The 15,157-nt window shown below is 56.8% G+C and overlaps 1 protein-coding gene across 1 annotated transcript in view; it reads left to right on the top strand.

Moving 5' to 3' along the window:
• The first annotated feature begins 897 nt into the window (after positions 1-897).
• RBFOX3 (RNA binding fox-1 homolog 3) overlaps positions 898-15,157 on the top strand; it is a 49,176-nt gene continuing 34,916 nt past the window's right edge. Inside the window, 2 exon segments of the mRNA XM_052687571.1 lie at positions 898-1,020; positions 1,022-1,113. Of these exon segments, the coding sequence (XP_052543531.1) occupies positions 931-1,020; positions 1,022-1,113 (182 nt within the window). The 5' untranslated portion in view covers positions 898-930.

The raw sequence follows: 15,157 nt of genomic DNA, 5'->3' as shown, positions 1-15,157 counted from the left end.
CCTGGTGGAGTCAGACTGAGGGGCTGTGCTGTGACGGGGCATCAGGAAAACTGCAGCAGTTTCCCTTTGCATCGCCTGTTTTTCTCTGTTGGGCTGCAGGGAGGAGTGCCCTGAGGTGGGTGCAGGGGGGGCTCAGTGTGTCCTGCAGAGCTCTGGGGGCTCAGTGCTGGCAGACCCCTTGTTCTGGGCTGCCCAATGCTGCCTTGCCCTTCCCAGCAGTGCTGCAGGAGTTGCTGCTTCCTTCTGCGTTCCCCTCCACCTGCGTGTTCCCCCGGTGATGATTTAGAGCTGGAAGTCTGCGCTTCGACATGGGAAGAGGTTCCCAAGATGAAATAATCTCCGCCAGCAGCTGAAGTGACAGAAGCCCCATTAACAGCAGCATATGCCTGGAAACACACACACAGGGCGGGGGGGGGGGAGGGGAACAGGAAGGGGGGGATCTCTGATAATTGCTCTGCTGCCATTGGGATGCTCTGTGCTAATTTACAGCATTAGCAGAGCCGGGATGTGGTTCCTTCTCCTGAGCCCGGGCAGGGTTGTCCCCTGGTGCAGGCAGCTGTAATTATCCGCATTTAACTGAGGGCTTGTAAAATCTATTTGTCTAGCAGAATGCGAGTGTAATTGCTGCGAGTTGAAGGAGGATGCAGGCGTGGGCTGGAGCAGAAAGTTGGGTCCCCTTGACTGCACCCTGCTCCCCATCCCCGGGGGCTCTGTGTCACCCCATGGATGCAGGGTGCAGCGCAGCGATGCGCCCGTCTGTGTGCTCTGCTGAGCCCCGAGGTGAGCAGCGAGTGCCTGCGGGGCATCTGCAGCTTCCATCCTTCCCTCCTCCATGTGCTTTTTTGGCAAGAGCCAAGCTGAGAGCTGGACTTGCTGGGAGTGCAGGAAACGGTGCTGGGGTGGCGATTGCTTCACCTGTGCCCTTGGCCCATGTGCAGCTCATTGGCTGCACAGGGGTGGGACCTTCTTGCTGCAAAGCAGGAGCTGGAGGGGAGTGCTTGCTCTTTGCAGGCATTTTCCCCCACTGGCACCTGGAGATGGGCTGCTGAAGCTTGGTGTTGCATTGCTGTGGCTGGAATCTGCTAATTGCTGTGCTCGCGTCGAGCTGGTGGGGTGAGTAATGTGTGTGCATGGGGGGGATGCTGGCATGTTGGGGGCCGCTGTGCCTCTGTGCTGTGTTGGAATGCTGGGGCTGCTCTTGGAGTCTGTGCTGGAGAAATGGTGTTGAAATGGGGGTGTGCAAAAAAGCGTTTCCTGGTCTGGAAGCGGGATGTGACGCGGGGGGGGGGCTGAACTTTCATCCAGGAGAAGTCTGAGAAGCAGCCGTGCGACATCAGCAGTGCTGAGCTGTGATCAAGAGGGTTCTGCGAGCGCTCTGATTTAGCAGCAAAGAGATGAAATGAGATCCAGGGGCTGAGAGCCAGGCAAATTCTGACTACAAACAAAGTGCACACGTGTCTCTGGGATGGAAATTAACAACAGGAGCAGCTTCAGCCCCTGGATCTCCATTGTTGGTTCACGTGCAGGGAGCTGCCTGTGCCCCGTGTGGATCCGAGGGGGCTGCGCCCATCCCAGACACAGCAGAGGGAAGCAATGCTCAGCACTGGGACAGATGGCCTTTTAGCAGTGTAGCACTCTGGGGCTGGTTGGTTTTGTTGTGGGATCCGCAGTAAATCGTCCCTCTCTCCTGCAGGGGAAGGTCTCTGCTGTGCTTGTAGTGCTGGGTAATGGGGTACAGTCCACTTTCTCAAAGTTGCACTCCCTGTATCGACTGGCCCAGCTCCTTCTGGAGGAAGGAATCGATTTGGGGCACCCGTGGCAGCAGGTTGTGTGCTTGCACAGCTCCTTACCTCCCGGACAGGCAGACAGATGCGTGACCCACAGCCCACCCCCATGCTTTGTGCTCTCCAAACCCCCCAATTGGCAGAGCTGCGGGCGGGCAGCCACAGCCCTGCGGGACAGGGGGAAGCACGAGCAGCAGGAGGGCGGGCAGGACATCAGCTCTGCAGGCACCGGGATGCTCCCCAGCGCCGTCCATCTGCTCCTTCACGGCCGTGTGCAGTTTGTGTCGTGGGCTGAGGCCAGGCTGCTCCATTCCTTCTGCCGGGCAGGAGCCGCTGCCAGGAGCTCACTGGCACCGTGCTGAGGCCTGCCTGCATCCCGATGGAGGAGCATCCTCGTGGTGATGCACGTAGCACCAAGTCAGGCTCCAGCTGGGGACCGTGCTCACGTGGTTTTGCAAAGTCCCATCTCTGTGCTGCTCAGATCCTGCAGCAGGACGGCAAGGCTCACCTCCCCTCGCACTGAAGAAAAGGGGGGGATGTGGAATGGGAAGAGTTAACGCAGGAGGATTTTTACCCTGTGGCGTAAACACTACAGAATGCGTGTTTGCCTTCATTTGCATACCGAAATGTGTCCTAAAGGCCCTTCCTTTGGAAAAGTTCTGTTGGTTTTTTTTGGGTTTTTTTTTTTTTTTTACTCCGTCTTCCTATAGAAGGGAGGAAATTATTCATAATTAAAAAGTAATAATAATGCGGAATGAAGGAGACCAGCTGTATAATACCCGGCACAAAAGGGGGAGCGTGGGGAATCTATTTTTACTGGTTTCCACGGCAACAGAGATTTTGTTTACAGTGATTTTCCTCCGGTGCTCCGAGGCTGTTCCCAATTTACATTCAGAAGGAGCTCTTTGCACGGGAGCCCATCGCTGGAGGGTGCTCTGGGCACGCAGGGAGGATGCTGGGGCTGAGGAGGGGCCCTGCAGCCAATGCTGCTTCTGGTCTGAGAACTCCGGAGAGAAAGTGTGCATCACCTCTGCAGTGTAACTGATGGAGCAGAGATGCTGATTGTTAGAGAGCTCTTTAATCTGGCAGGCGCAAGCGTTTCAGGATGCAGTAGCTGGAAATTGAGGCTCGCCTGATGGGGATGGGTTTTTTAACGAGGGCTAATAGAGCAATGGAGCAATTTGCTGAGAGCTCCTAGCATCCTTTGGCGCTGGGTCTGTCCATCCCTGGAGCAGGGAATGGTTGGAGTGGTGTTGATTGCTGAGGGAGCAGCTCTGCTCCCCAGGCAGGGCTGGGGGAGGGCTGTCCCGTGGGGCAGGTTGGTCCAGGTCCAGAGGGGGTCTGCAGACGATGGCACAGCTTCTCAATGGATGGGTGTGGAGTGGGGCTGTCCCGCTCCCTTGGGTCCCCTCCCCATCTCTCTATGAGGGTCGATGCTGAGTAGCTCTAACCTCATCCCTCTCCCCAGGTGCTTTTGAGATCCACCCCTCGGGTTCCAGCCCTGCGCTGCCCCTGTCACCAGGGAGGACGTCCCCTGGGAGCAGAACTCTGCTTGCTCACCTGAGGGCACCCTGAGCATGCAGGAGGTGTGTGTGGGGGGATTTGCTTAATTACAGCCTCCTTTCCATTGGCAGAAGGCAGAGCTGGGAGCGATGCTCCCCAACAGCAGTGCTGAGCCTGAACCCCAGCAGCTGCAGGGACACGGCCCCTTCCAGCTGCACAGCTCACCTGGGCATGGCTGGGGGGTGCTGCCCTGAGAGCTCTCCTTGTGTGCACCAATAAAGGAAGGTTATTATCACTTATTCCAGCTAATTTTCTGTGGTTTGTAATGGCTTTGGGAACCAGGTAATTGCAGTGATCACATTACATGTGTAGGCATTAAAGGGAATTGAAGGGACTGTTTGTTAATTAGCTGTAGTTGTGTGGAACCTGAAACATATTAACCTTCATATAATCCCAAACTATTAGGGATGAAGAAGGGATTTAATGATGGGAGAAACAGCAAAACAAAAAGCAATTAGGGCTCTTTTCCCAGCACTGCTGGTGCTCAGGTATGGAGCAGAGCTGTGGGCAGCTCCGGCTTCTTGGGCAGCAGCATCACTGGGGATGGGGGGGAGCTGACGCTGGAGCCACGGGTGCTGGCAGGGCTGCCTCCCCCGGAGCTGCCACACCGCGGTGTCTGTGCCCGAGCTGCGTGTCACGCTGCGGTGTTGGTGCTGCAGCGCTGCTTTGGCTGTGTGCAATATGGGGCCGGGCGTGCTGATGGGACCCTCAAGTCCCTCCACAGCTCTGCAGGGCTTTGCACCGGAGCGGTGGGATGGGAGCGGTGCCCTGAGCTCCGTTGCTCGCGGCAGCGAGGGCGGGCAGAAGCCCCGGGCCGAGGTGTGAGCAGCAGCGGGGAGGAGGAGGAGGATGTGACGGCCCCCAACGCTGCGGGGCAGAGGAGGGGGCTGCGGGAGGCCGCGCCGAGCCGCGCTCTGGAGCTGCGGGGATGGATGAATCCTGTTTCTATGGCAACCTCAGCATCACCTCCTTCCTCCCCGATGTCGGAGCCCGCGATGTTCCCAGGCAGCCCGAGGCTGCTCCCCCCCGTGGCAAAAACCCTTCAGGTGCCTGGGGGCTGCGGGGACGTCGGGCGGAGCGCTGGAGCTGCCCGGGGCGCTCCGGAGCTCCCGGCCCCACATCCCACCGCCCCTCCCCGCAGGCGCAGCGCTGCCTTTCGCCATCCGCGGGCCGTATTTCCTCGGCACCTCCTGCCCAAAGGGGTCGGAGTTCGTGGAGCTCTGACAGCTCCGTGGTCCTGCCGGGAGCCCCGGTGCTTCACCACCAATCGTTAATATCAGTCAGCACCGTGCAAACAAACTCCCCGCTCCATTTATTCCACCCAGCTCCCGATTTAATTAGGTTTTCCAGTTTTCCGCTTGTCCTGGGCCGATCACTCCTTAAAACAGTGGAGAATTAATTTGCACCTGCTGTCAGAAAGCTTCTCTCTCCAGTTAGAAAAATAATTAAGCCATCATCACACATCAGGGGTAATGAATCACTGCGCTCCGCTCCCTTCACAGGTCGTTTGTTTCCTTCCACACTGGCAAAGAAGGTGTAAACTAAATGTGAGCAGCTGCCAAGTTATCCCTGTTCCCTCTCTGCCCGATTTCATTGGGTTTTCCAGCTAAGCCGGGTCCTGGTGTGCTGGGATGGAAGTTGGTAGAAGGGAGCTGATGCTGCAGCAGCTGGTGCTGCTTTCTAGCTGTGTGCAAACCTGGAGAGCTGCAAAGTTGTGTGGCCAGTGGGTTTGCACAGTGGCTGCATTGGGGCAACCAGGGAACCCCTGGTTCCTTGCATGTGATAAAACATGTTGTAGTTTTTGAGTCTGGACGTGTGGTCAGGGAGAAAGTGCTGAGCGTGATGTTTAGGGAAGGGATGCGGTGAGTGTCCCTGTGTTTGCACAGTGTGTCCTGTTTACTGGTTTGGGTTTAGATGAGCTCCTAGCTTTGGAGTCAGCTCCAGCTGATGCGAGCTGCTGGAGCCGATGTCCTCTGCAGTGCAGGGGGGTTCTGCTTCACGTGGCTGAATGAACACTTATGGAACCATCTCCAGGACCTCCACCCCATCTCCTTTCCTCTGCCGTCCTGCACTTTTCACCTTTCAGTCCATGGCCTGAGCCTGTTCCATGTCTGTGTGCATGGAGCGGCCGCGGCGGGACGGCTGAGTGGCCCAGTGAGGGGAGAGCAGCACCTGGGGCAGCCACCAACCTGCTCCTTGCAGGAGCTGTGCTGTATTCATTCCTTTCTGTGGCAGACGTGTCGTTATCTATTCCTGAGGGTGACTGCATGCACCAGAGCGTGCGGCGCCTTTGCACTGGTGCAGAGTGCTGGGGAAAGCGCAGCAGCTCCTCTGCTGTGGGCGCAGTGAATGGAGATGAAATGCTTTCCTTGCCTTTGCTGATTTGTGCTCACACCTGCTCACATGAAAGCCCAGTGCCCACTTCAGTGCCAGCTGATTAAATTAAAGTCCTAGTGAGTTTGAATAATTTTCCCTGTGAAATGTGGCAGATGGCCTCCATTAGGCGTCTGCTCCCAGCATCTGCCAGGATGTGATCAACCCCTCTTTGGAAAACGCACAAAAGGGAATGGAACAGGAGAGACCCGGGAATGGGCGCCAGTCCCTCCATCCACCGAGAGGGGATGACAGATTCTCTTTGGAAGCAACTGACGTCCTGAGGAGCGGTGTCCCTCAGCGCGCCCTTTGCCATACAGATGGCAGCAGGAGGGACGGGGACGATAGCGCTGGCCCCGCAGCTCAGCTCGCCCCCAAGGTAGGCAGGACCCTGAAACCAGGGTGCGCTCTCACGCCGCTCTGTGTTGCAGAAGGCATCTGGCACCCGAGCCGGTTATCTGGGCTGTCCTTCTGCCTCGCAATCTGTTCGCGCAGGGGATGGGATTTGTGTGGGGACGGGGAGCTTTGTGGAGCGTCACATCGTCCGGTGCTACGCTGTGATCCGCGGGCTGGGGACGTGGCACTGGGACCCCCCCACATACACACACACACACACACACACGCACAACCGCACGCACGCGGCGAGGGTATGCGGGCAGCGGCGGGGATGCGGAGCGCAGAGCAGCGCGGGGTGCGCGCGGCTGCGCCCGGCGGCGGGGCCGCATTGCCGGCAGGTGGCAGCGGCAGCTCGCGGAGACGGGCAGAGCTGGGGGTGGTGGTGGGGACTCGGAAATCCCCTCGACCCCGCAGCGCTGAGATCCCTCGGCAGCGTCGGGCGCGAACCCACAGCATCCCGTGCTGCTGCAGTCCCGGGATCCGTTTCTGTGCCGCGCGTGGGATCGCTGCGTGCTGGAGGAGGGGGGAGGTGGGGTGCACCTGCAGCGAGCCCGCAGGAAGGTGCGCTGCTAAACTGCAGATCGATCCAAATTAAGATGGTTTCCGTGGAAAACAGCTTAATAAAGCGAAAAGGCAGCAAAGCTGCGGCTGCAGGATGGAGCCGGCTCGGCAGGCTGCAATCTCGAGTCGGTGGGGGTTGGAGGAAGGGCTGCATGCATGTGGTATCCCCCCGGCACCGCTGGGAGAGAGCACGGCTCCGGTTGGTTGCTGGTAAATGCAGTTGAAGTTGCAAATGGAATCCCATTCCCTGCCCCAGAGACCTTGTTTGCAGTGGGATTACTGCCATAGCTGTGTCTGGGAGCGTTGCTGGAGGTTACCCAGCATGCTGCCGGGGCTGGGAGGAGGCTGCAAGTGGAGGATGAGCCAAGAGCTCTGCACGTTCAGGGCACGTTGAGCACATGCAGCTCAGGGGGTGAGCTCCTGTCCTGCAAACCATATTCCTGCAGCCACAGGGCCTCACTGCATCCCCCTGCTCCTGTGTGCAGTGCCCTCGGTGCGGATAGGTGTTCTCCTTCACTTGCTCATTTAGCCGTTGTCGCGTTGTTTTAATTAAATTAGCATCTTCTAATACCTTTTGTCCTGCCATCACAGCTTAATGTTCCTCTCCAGCTGCAGGGAGCTGGGAACGGCTCCCATGCCTGCGGTGCGCACAGCCCTGCTGGTGTGGGGTTGCTGCAGGGACTGGTGCCAGTGGGTGCAGGATCTGCCCCTGTTGTGTGCTGGGACTGGGGCCCATCATCAACCTCCTGCAGCTCCCTGGGGTCCGTCGGGAACGGGGGGAGCTCCATGCACATCTGGAACGGTACAGCTGAGGGGAGAAAAGGGCACCGAGAGCACGTGTTTCCCTGGTTTGTTGCAGGGAGGCAGATGGAGGAGGGCTCTGGTGGTCACCGTGTGCTGGTGAAGTGCAGCAAACACCTTCATTGTTAGTCGGGGCTTGTCGGCTGGAGCGCAGGAGCGCCGGATAAAGTGTTCCAGTGAAGAAGATAATTGAAAATCAAAAAAGACTTTGTTAATTTGATTAGGCAGAGCCGGAGTTGAATTGTTCTTCATCAAAAGAGATTTAATTTTGACATGCAATTAAATCCTTCTGCTGTACTGGTGCCCCGCTCGTTCCCAGCAAAAGGGCAAATAGGGTGGGGGGGGACTTCACAGGACTGCGATGAGACGTGCTGGGAGGGGGGGGGACGGGAAGAAGTGTGCAGGCAGCTGCAAAGGAGTGCTCTCATGGGGAACATCACTCTCTGAGCACTGAGTTTGGGTGGTGTCTGCAAGGTGCTGATGGTGTTAATGCAGGAGGCAACCCCGTGTCCCAGGTCTGAGAGCAGATTTGCCCCAAAGCAGGGCAGTTTTCCCCCCCAGTGCCCTCACACACCCCAGCACTCCTCTTTGCTTGCTGTGTGTAATGCAGGGATGATCTCTGCTTGATGTAAGCAGCAGTGCCATCATCCGTCCCCACGCTGCAGGTGGCGGCTGGGTGGAAGCCCTGCAGTTGGAGTTGGCGATTTAGAGCTGGTGGAAGGGAAAGAACACAGCAGGATGTGCCCAAAGTGCAGGTGGAACCGGCTCTCCTGTCCCAGGAGCCGTGCCATGGCCTCTCCTCCCTCCCTTCTCCATCCCTGTTGCTTTCTCTTTGTTCCTTGCCTTGCCATCTGCCTGGCTCGCCTTCAGACCTGCCGCAGCTTTTGCTCTGTGTGCCCATATTTCCTGCTGTTCCCCACACTGCCCTTCCCAGCTCCATCCCATTAGCTGTGCTCCCAGCTCTCCCACCCTGAATCTGCCCGCATCTCCTGGCTCTCCCTCTCCCTCTTCTTGGCAGGGCAAGTTCTCCTTCGGGTCCCTCGCCGTGCTCTAAATGGCAGCGCCTGGTGCCTGCGCAGATGGCAGTGAGGGGATGGGGACCCACAGGTGCTGGGGGGGCAGTAGGGCAGGGTGGAGCACAGTGAGAACAACGCATCGCTTTGGGTGTATAGGGGAGGGTGTGCTCCCAGTCTGGTGATGCTGCAGAGCACATTTCCACCTGGAGCAATGGGAGCCCTGCTGGCAGCTCCCTGGGGCTGTATGGGTGAATCAGGTGTTGACCCACCAGCTGCTCTTTCCTCTCGTTGGGTTCTCCTTCTGCACCTGCGTGGGCTTTTTCTGAGCAACAGAAAAGGTGTGAAAGCGTGAATCCCTGTGCTGCCTGGTCTCTTGAGCCATCGCTGACATATTTTGCAGCTCAGGCTGTTCTAATTGCCTTTGAAAAATGCAAACCGAGAGCCAGGAACGCTGCGTGAGGGCACGGAAATGCAGCTGCCCGTGGAACACGGGCGCCTGTTGGAGCTGAGAAGGATGGGAGGATCCACCTGGGCTGTGCCAGGGATGCTGCGTGCTGGGATGGCATGAGGAGACCATGAGGACTGCCTGGGGCAAGTGCTGCGTGGAGGGGCTTGCGGGCTGGGGCCGAGCCTGTGTGCTCTGTGCACAGCACCAGTGCTAGCAGTGTTGGTGCAAAAGGGGCTTAGGTGCCCCTTGCCCAGTGCTTCTGCAAGGCTGGGTGGATCAGCAGCAAAAATCTGAGCTGAGTTTGCATCTCTTTGCATCCCCTTCCTGGCAAGCAGCAGCCCTGCTTCAGGGAGAAGGAGCTGCAGAGCCAGTGCAGCTGTAGATAATGCCAGCACAGGTGGGTGCTTGGCCCTGCAGACCCTACAGGCGGGTGCTCAGCCTGCAGCCCTGCAGGGTGGTCCTGCAGAGCAGCTTCAGAGCAGCACAGTGGCTGCTGAGCTCCAGGCGCAGCTCTGTGCGGTGTTTACCACCATCTTGGCTTGTTGCCTTATTTGTTCTCCTCTAATTGAGCAAATGCGCTGTAGGCAGCGAAGCTAGGCCAGCATTGACTTTATTAGGGGAGAGCATCAATACAGCACCGCATGTTAGGAGGCTCAGCCTAACGCTGTCAGACTGCTGGAGTTTTAAAGTTGCACTTTATTCATGATGTTTTGATTTCTTATGCTCTGGGGACTCCGACGTTGATAGATTGTGATGCGGTACCAGAACAATATAATATACGAGAGCAGCTTACTTCCAAAACAGGCATTTGCCACGAGAGCCCGACATCTTCTTGGATTTTCTTTTTCTTTCTTTGTTTTGTTTTTTTTTTTTTTTTGAGGGTGAAAAATGATGGCATAAAGAAATCCTAAGCTTTGCGCAGTTCCATCATCCAGAATTAGCAACCAGAAAGTCGGTGTTACTGCTGACTGGGAGGCTGCTGGATGCTGTTATGCCAAACTAATTTCTGCCTTCTTTCTGCTGCTGCAGCAGCCCTGGCAAGAGCTGTTCTCACTCCAGAAGTCGGAGTTTCAACACAAGCAGGTTCCTGCTGCTGCCAGCAACGGAGTGCTGCTCTTGCAAGTGAGCATCCGCTGTGCTGCGCTCCCCTCGGGGTCCCTGTGCTGCTGCACTGGGAGCTTGGGTTGCAGCTTCAGCATGTTCTGAACTGCTTTCTGGCTTTGGGAAGAGGAACCCCCTTCCCCCAAGGAGGTGCAGCTGCTGAGCTGAGTGCTGTGGGCAGGGGGTGCTGCAGCTTTGGGGTCCTGCTGCTCGCCAGGCCCTGCAAGGTTGGGTTTGGGATCTGAGCACTGCGACCGTGGAATGCTGTGGATGTGTCAGAACAGCACTGTACTCCGCCTCGTTCTTGGAAATATCTGAACCATTCCTGCTAAAACTTCCCTCAAAATTTCAGCCCGAGGCAGGCATTCGAAATGGGAAACATTAGAGCGAGCTGACTTACACTGCATGAAGCTACAGGCGAGGGATAATAGGGTCTCTTAAAGCGCTGGGGACTGCGGTAGTGCTGCACTCCATAAAGCCTGCAGCAGCCCAGGGCTGAGCCACCTGCACTCTGCTGCACGCGGGCATGGCGTGGCCCTGCTGGGTCGCAGTGTGCTCCCTGTGGGGTGACCCCATGTGTGATGGGGCACTGGCAGCCTGCAGCGTGCTCCCTGCCAGACCTTTGGGTGGTGCACAGAGCCTGGCTAGAAGTCACCCCCAGGGTTGGTGCTGGGTTCAGTCTTGGTCAGGATCTTCATCGTTGACCTGTATGAAGAGATAGTGTGCACCCTCTGCAAGTTTGCTGATGGAGCAGTGGCTGACAGCCTAGGAGGCCGTGCTGCCATTCAGCAAGAGCTGGGCAGGCTGAGTTGGGTGGAGAGGAACCTGATGAGGTTCAGCTAGGGCGAGTGTAGAGTCCTGTACCCGTAGAGGAATGACTGCATGCATCAGTACACGTTGGGGGCTGAGCTTCTGGAAAGGAGCTCTACAAAGAAGAAACTGGGGGTCCTGGTGGCCAACAGCCAGTGGTTGAGCAGCAGTTGAGCAACAGTTGACCAATGGTTGACCGTGAGCCAGCAGCGTACCTTGTGGCCAATGGTTCCCTGGGATGCACGGTGCTGAGCGCGGCCAGCAGGGCAGGGAGGTGCTCCCCTCTGCTCTGCCCTGGGGAGGGCACGTCTGGAGCACTGTGCTGGGCTCCCCAGTTGCAAGCAGAGCTGCTGCAGAGCCTGGCAGAGGATGCAGAGATGGTGGGGCCTGGAGCATCTCCCATAAGAAGAAAGGCTGAGAGCCCTGGGGCTGTTCTCGTGGGGAAGAGGAGGCTGAGAGGGATCTGATCTGAGGCGAGGCAGATGTGGTATTTACAGAGAGGCACGAGGAGTCTCTGAGGAGAGCTCGCACCACTTGCATATTAAAACAGAAATTGCAATTAACAACAAAAAGGGGCATTTTTATAACGTTTTTTTTATTGAAGTCTTAATGAACAAATAAAGAAGCAGAGAAATCTGCGTATGCGTTTGCGAGATATAAAACTGACTGAATCGAGATGAAGCAGCGAGAAGACTTGGCCCTTATTTCCTGCTAGATAAGGAAAACAGAACAGCAAAGGAGGGAGAGGAGCAGAGGGGAGCACAGCAGCTCCAGTGAGGTTTCTGCAGAATGTTCCCCAGGATGATTGACGACACTCCTTCTGCTAATTTTTAACTCTGATTGCTTCTCCTTTTCTTCAGCGGAATTTAACTAGTTTGTCTGGGATATTAATAATTAAACACAAGGAATGATGTCCCGAGCTGTCCTCTCAGATGAGCGTTTGTGATTGTTTTAAAGCGCGCGGCGTCGGGTTTTAGTGCCTCTTTGATAGAATTCTGCTCCTTTCCAACTGCTGACACCAGTAACCCTATAAATTAGCAGATGATGGAGGGAAATCTCCCGGCTGCTTCTGTTGGTTTTATGGTTTGATTTGTTAATAGGAGTTTTGGGTCACAGCCAGGCGTTCCTTAACCGGTGAAGGGGAGGTTTTGTCCACAGTGCAGCACCGATGCCTGGTCCTGGTGCTCTCCACGTGCCACCATCCTGGGATGCTCAGCACCTCATGGGGGCAGCTGCCTGCTGCTGGGGTTGCTTGCAATGAGGCTTTGCTTGCAGTAGGGGGTTGCTTGCAGTGGGGCTTTGCTTGCAGCAGGGGGTTGCTTGCAATAAGGGTTTGCTTGCAGCAGGGGGTTGCTTGCAATGGGGGATTGCTTGCAATGCTCAGTGCCCGTCCTGCTGCTGCCTCGCTGCTGTTGCATAGTCGAGGTTTTCATTTATTCTGGAGGGAAAAGCGTTCGCATCCCCCCAACCAACGTGATCCCAAATACAAATAAATTTCTCTCAAAGTGCAGTCGTTGGAGAAAACCAAAGGCCGTTCGTCAGGCTGACATCAGAGGAGCCGCGCTCGCTCTGACAAGCAGCACAGGCTCATGTTTTATTCACCAGCCCTGAAAAATACCTTCCCGAAGAGGGGGCCCATAAATAAACCAGCGTGATGAATATTACACGGGATAAAAACTGATAAAGCAAGAGCCCCAGACACAGCGAGGTTGGGGAAACACGTGGCTGTTGTCGCCTCTGATCCTGCGTGACGTGCCGGGGGCAGGGGAAGGCATGGTGGTGGGAGTGGGCTGAGCCCAGCACCACTCACCTGCTCACCTGTGCCTGTATGGGTGGGGGTGAGTGGTGCTGGGGCCTGGGCAGCCATCCCCATGTGTTTTACTGAGGGTTTGCAGTGGCTGTGAGGCTTGCAGAGCGCTCACTGCACAGCGCTTGGCTCCTGCTGGCTTCGTTCGCCTTGAACTTTCAGGAACGTTTGCCTTTCCTTCTCTCCACCCAATTTAAACAAAACAGTAGCTCAGCTCCCGGGGCAGCTGTGTCTTTGTGATGGTCTCCCTGTGTCTCTGAACAGTGGGCTGCAAGGAAACGAAGCATTGCATTCCAAAGTCTTGCGTTCAAAGGCTGCAGGAGGAAGTTTGCACAGATGGATGCTCTGCAATCCCACATTTGGCAAATTCTGTGTAAACTGTGTGCAGATCCCCTTGGAGAAGTTCCTTTGCTCTCCCTCCCGGAGCATCCCATGCTCCACACCTCCCCTCTGCAGGAGGCAGGGCCTTGAAATGAGAGCTCTTTGCTTATTATTTCGTGGTTTAATTGCTGCCTGATGGTCTGATCCACCACAAACACCGAAGCACCCGTGGTGGCTGCAGATCTGGAGCCGTGGAGCAGCCCCACAGGTGGAGCATGGAGGGGTTAATGGAGGGAGCTCTGTGCAGAGTGGTTGGAGTTTACGAGGCGGCCATTGAACAGCATCAGCTGTAATGCTTATGGCATGAGGGGGGGAGGTGGAAAGGTGCAGGCATTGGTGCTGCCTCTCCCAGGCTCCAGCCAGGAAGGCTTCGTGGTGCCCTCCGGTGCTTCTTGTCGTCATGAATCCTGGGCTCTATCAAAGCTTAATCAAGGTGATGGCAGTAATGAGGCTGGGAGGGGTGGGGGCTCAGCTGCAGGGGACTCAGCACCGTGGATTGGGGAAGCAGCTGCACCTCCGGGGAGGGTGAGACCCCCCCTATGTGTGCACACTGGGGCCAGCACTGCTCCCCACCCCACCCCCACCCACTGCCAGCAGTGTATTAAAAAAACATAATTGATTTTCCTTCCTGCCAGTGCTTAACCCAGACTTTCCCGCTGCAGCAGCAGAGGGCCCTGATTACAATATCTCTGAAGAGGGCACCGTGAGTTATAGTAATGGACACTCTTCTGCCTGTCTGTGCCGCCCATAAATCTCTCCCCTCCTGGAAGTGCAGATGGTCCATAACCGTCCATCATCCCGAGCGAGCGCCGGACAGCCTGGGGTGGGCTGCTCCTCTGAGGCCACATTTCTGCAAGCTCAACGGTTCTGTGGCTCGGCACGAGCTCTCGGTAATGGAGCACGAGCTGCTTCACCACCAGCTGTGATTTAGGGGGGAACGGGCAGTAAATATCCCACAGCTGTGGTGGGAGGGATGGCACTGTGGCTGCTTCGGCACAGTGCTGCTTCGTGGCTGTCTCTGAGCCACGTGTGTTGTGTGACCTCCTTGCCTGGTCGCTGTCACCGAGGGGTCCCTGCAAGGTCCCTGCTGTGTGTCCTCTGCACCCGTCCATGCAGGACCTGCTCGCTTGCAGCCACAGATTTAGGAGCAAACGTGCAAACTGTCCCCCCAGGAGCTGTCCTGGAGGGATTGCAGAGCTCTGAGCTGCCTTCTGTTGGCACGGACCCACATCGGCGAGTGCCCTTATTTACGAGCATCCCTCTGGCATGGCCTTTAAGCTCTTCCATTCTGATTTTTGTATCGTGCTTACTGTGAGCCCAGGCCCGCTGAGACCCCGATGTGGCAGCAGCGACGGCTCTGGGAGCACTGGGCTCACTCAAATTGGGTTGGAGCTCTTGCTGCGCCCATGGAAGGGTCTCTTTCTCTGAGTAATGACCTGGAATTGGATCCTGCTGTGTTTATTAGACAGTGAGAGTTGTGCAGGATCAAAGCAAAGCAGGCTGAGCACCGCAGAGCTGGGGGAGAGAGCAGCCTTTTGCTGGCAAACAAACAACCCAGCAGCCCAGGAAGGGATCTGTGCTCCTGATAACAGATGCAGCTATGCTCCAGCAGGAAATCTTTCTGTGGGTCAGTCACCTGGCCCATGGGCAGGGCTGTGGGGCTGCAGGCACGGAGCTGGTGGCCGACCACAGGGCTCAGTGCTTTGGCAGCCCTGGGGCTCTCCTCGCTGGGGGCACCACAGCCCTGTGCCCACCCACGTTGGAGCTACCGAGGGCAGGGAGAGCAATTGCAGCACTAATTAATGGCTGTGCTGGAGGGAGCTGACAGCTCACTGAGCCTGCAGCGCCATGAGCAGCTGGATGCTGCACTCCCAACAAGCTGCTCCATGGGCTGCTGGGGCCGGGGGCAAGCTCTGCACGGGCTCTGCATGTCAGCAGGCCCCCAGCGTGCCCCTGCTCTGTGCCCTGCAAACCATCCCCGCAGTGAGGAGGGGCTGGGGCTGCTTTGCAGATTCAGGCGGCATCAGCTGGGTTTATTAAGCTAATAAAACAATGTTAAGTATCCGCACACTGGAGCCCCCTGAGGTCTTTTTATGTGCAGAGAGGACCCGAGGGA

This window comes from Tympanuchus pallidicinctus, unplaced genomic scaffold, assembly GCF_026119805.1.
Source record: "Tympanuchus pallidicinctus isolate F22 unplaced genomic scaffold, pur_lepc_1.0 scaffold23, whole genome shotgun sequence".
In the NCBI taxonomy this organism is placed as follows: Eukaryota; Metazoa; Chordata; class Aves; order Galliformes; family Phasianidae; genus Tympanuchus; species Tympanuchus pallidicinctus.
Note: the sequence above shows the minus strand (reverse complement) of the source record. Positions and strands in the feature narration are given on the sequence as shown.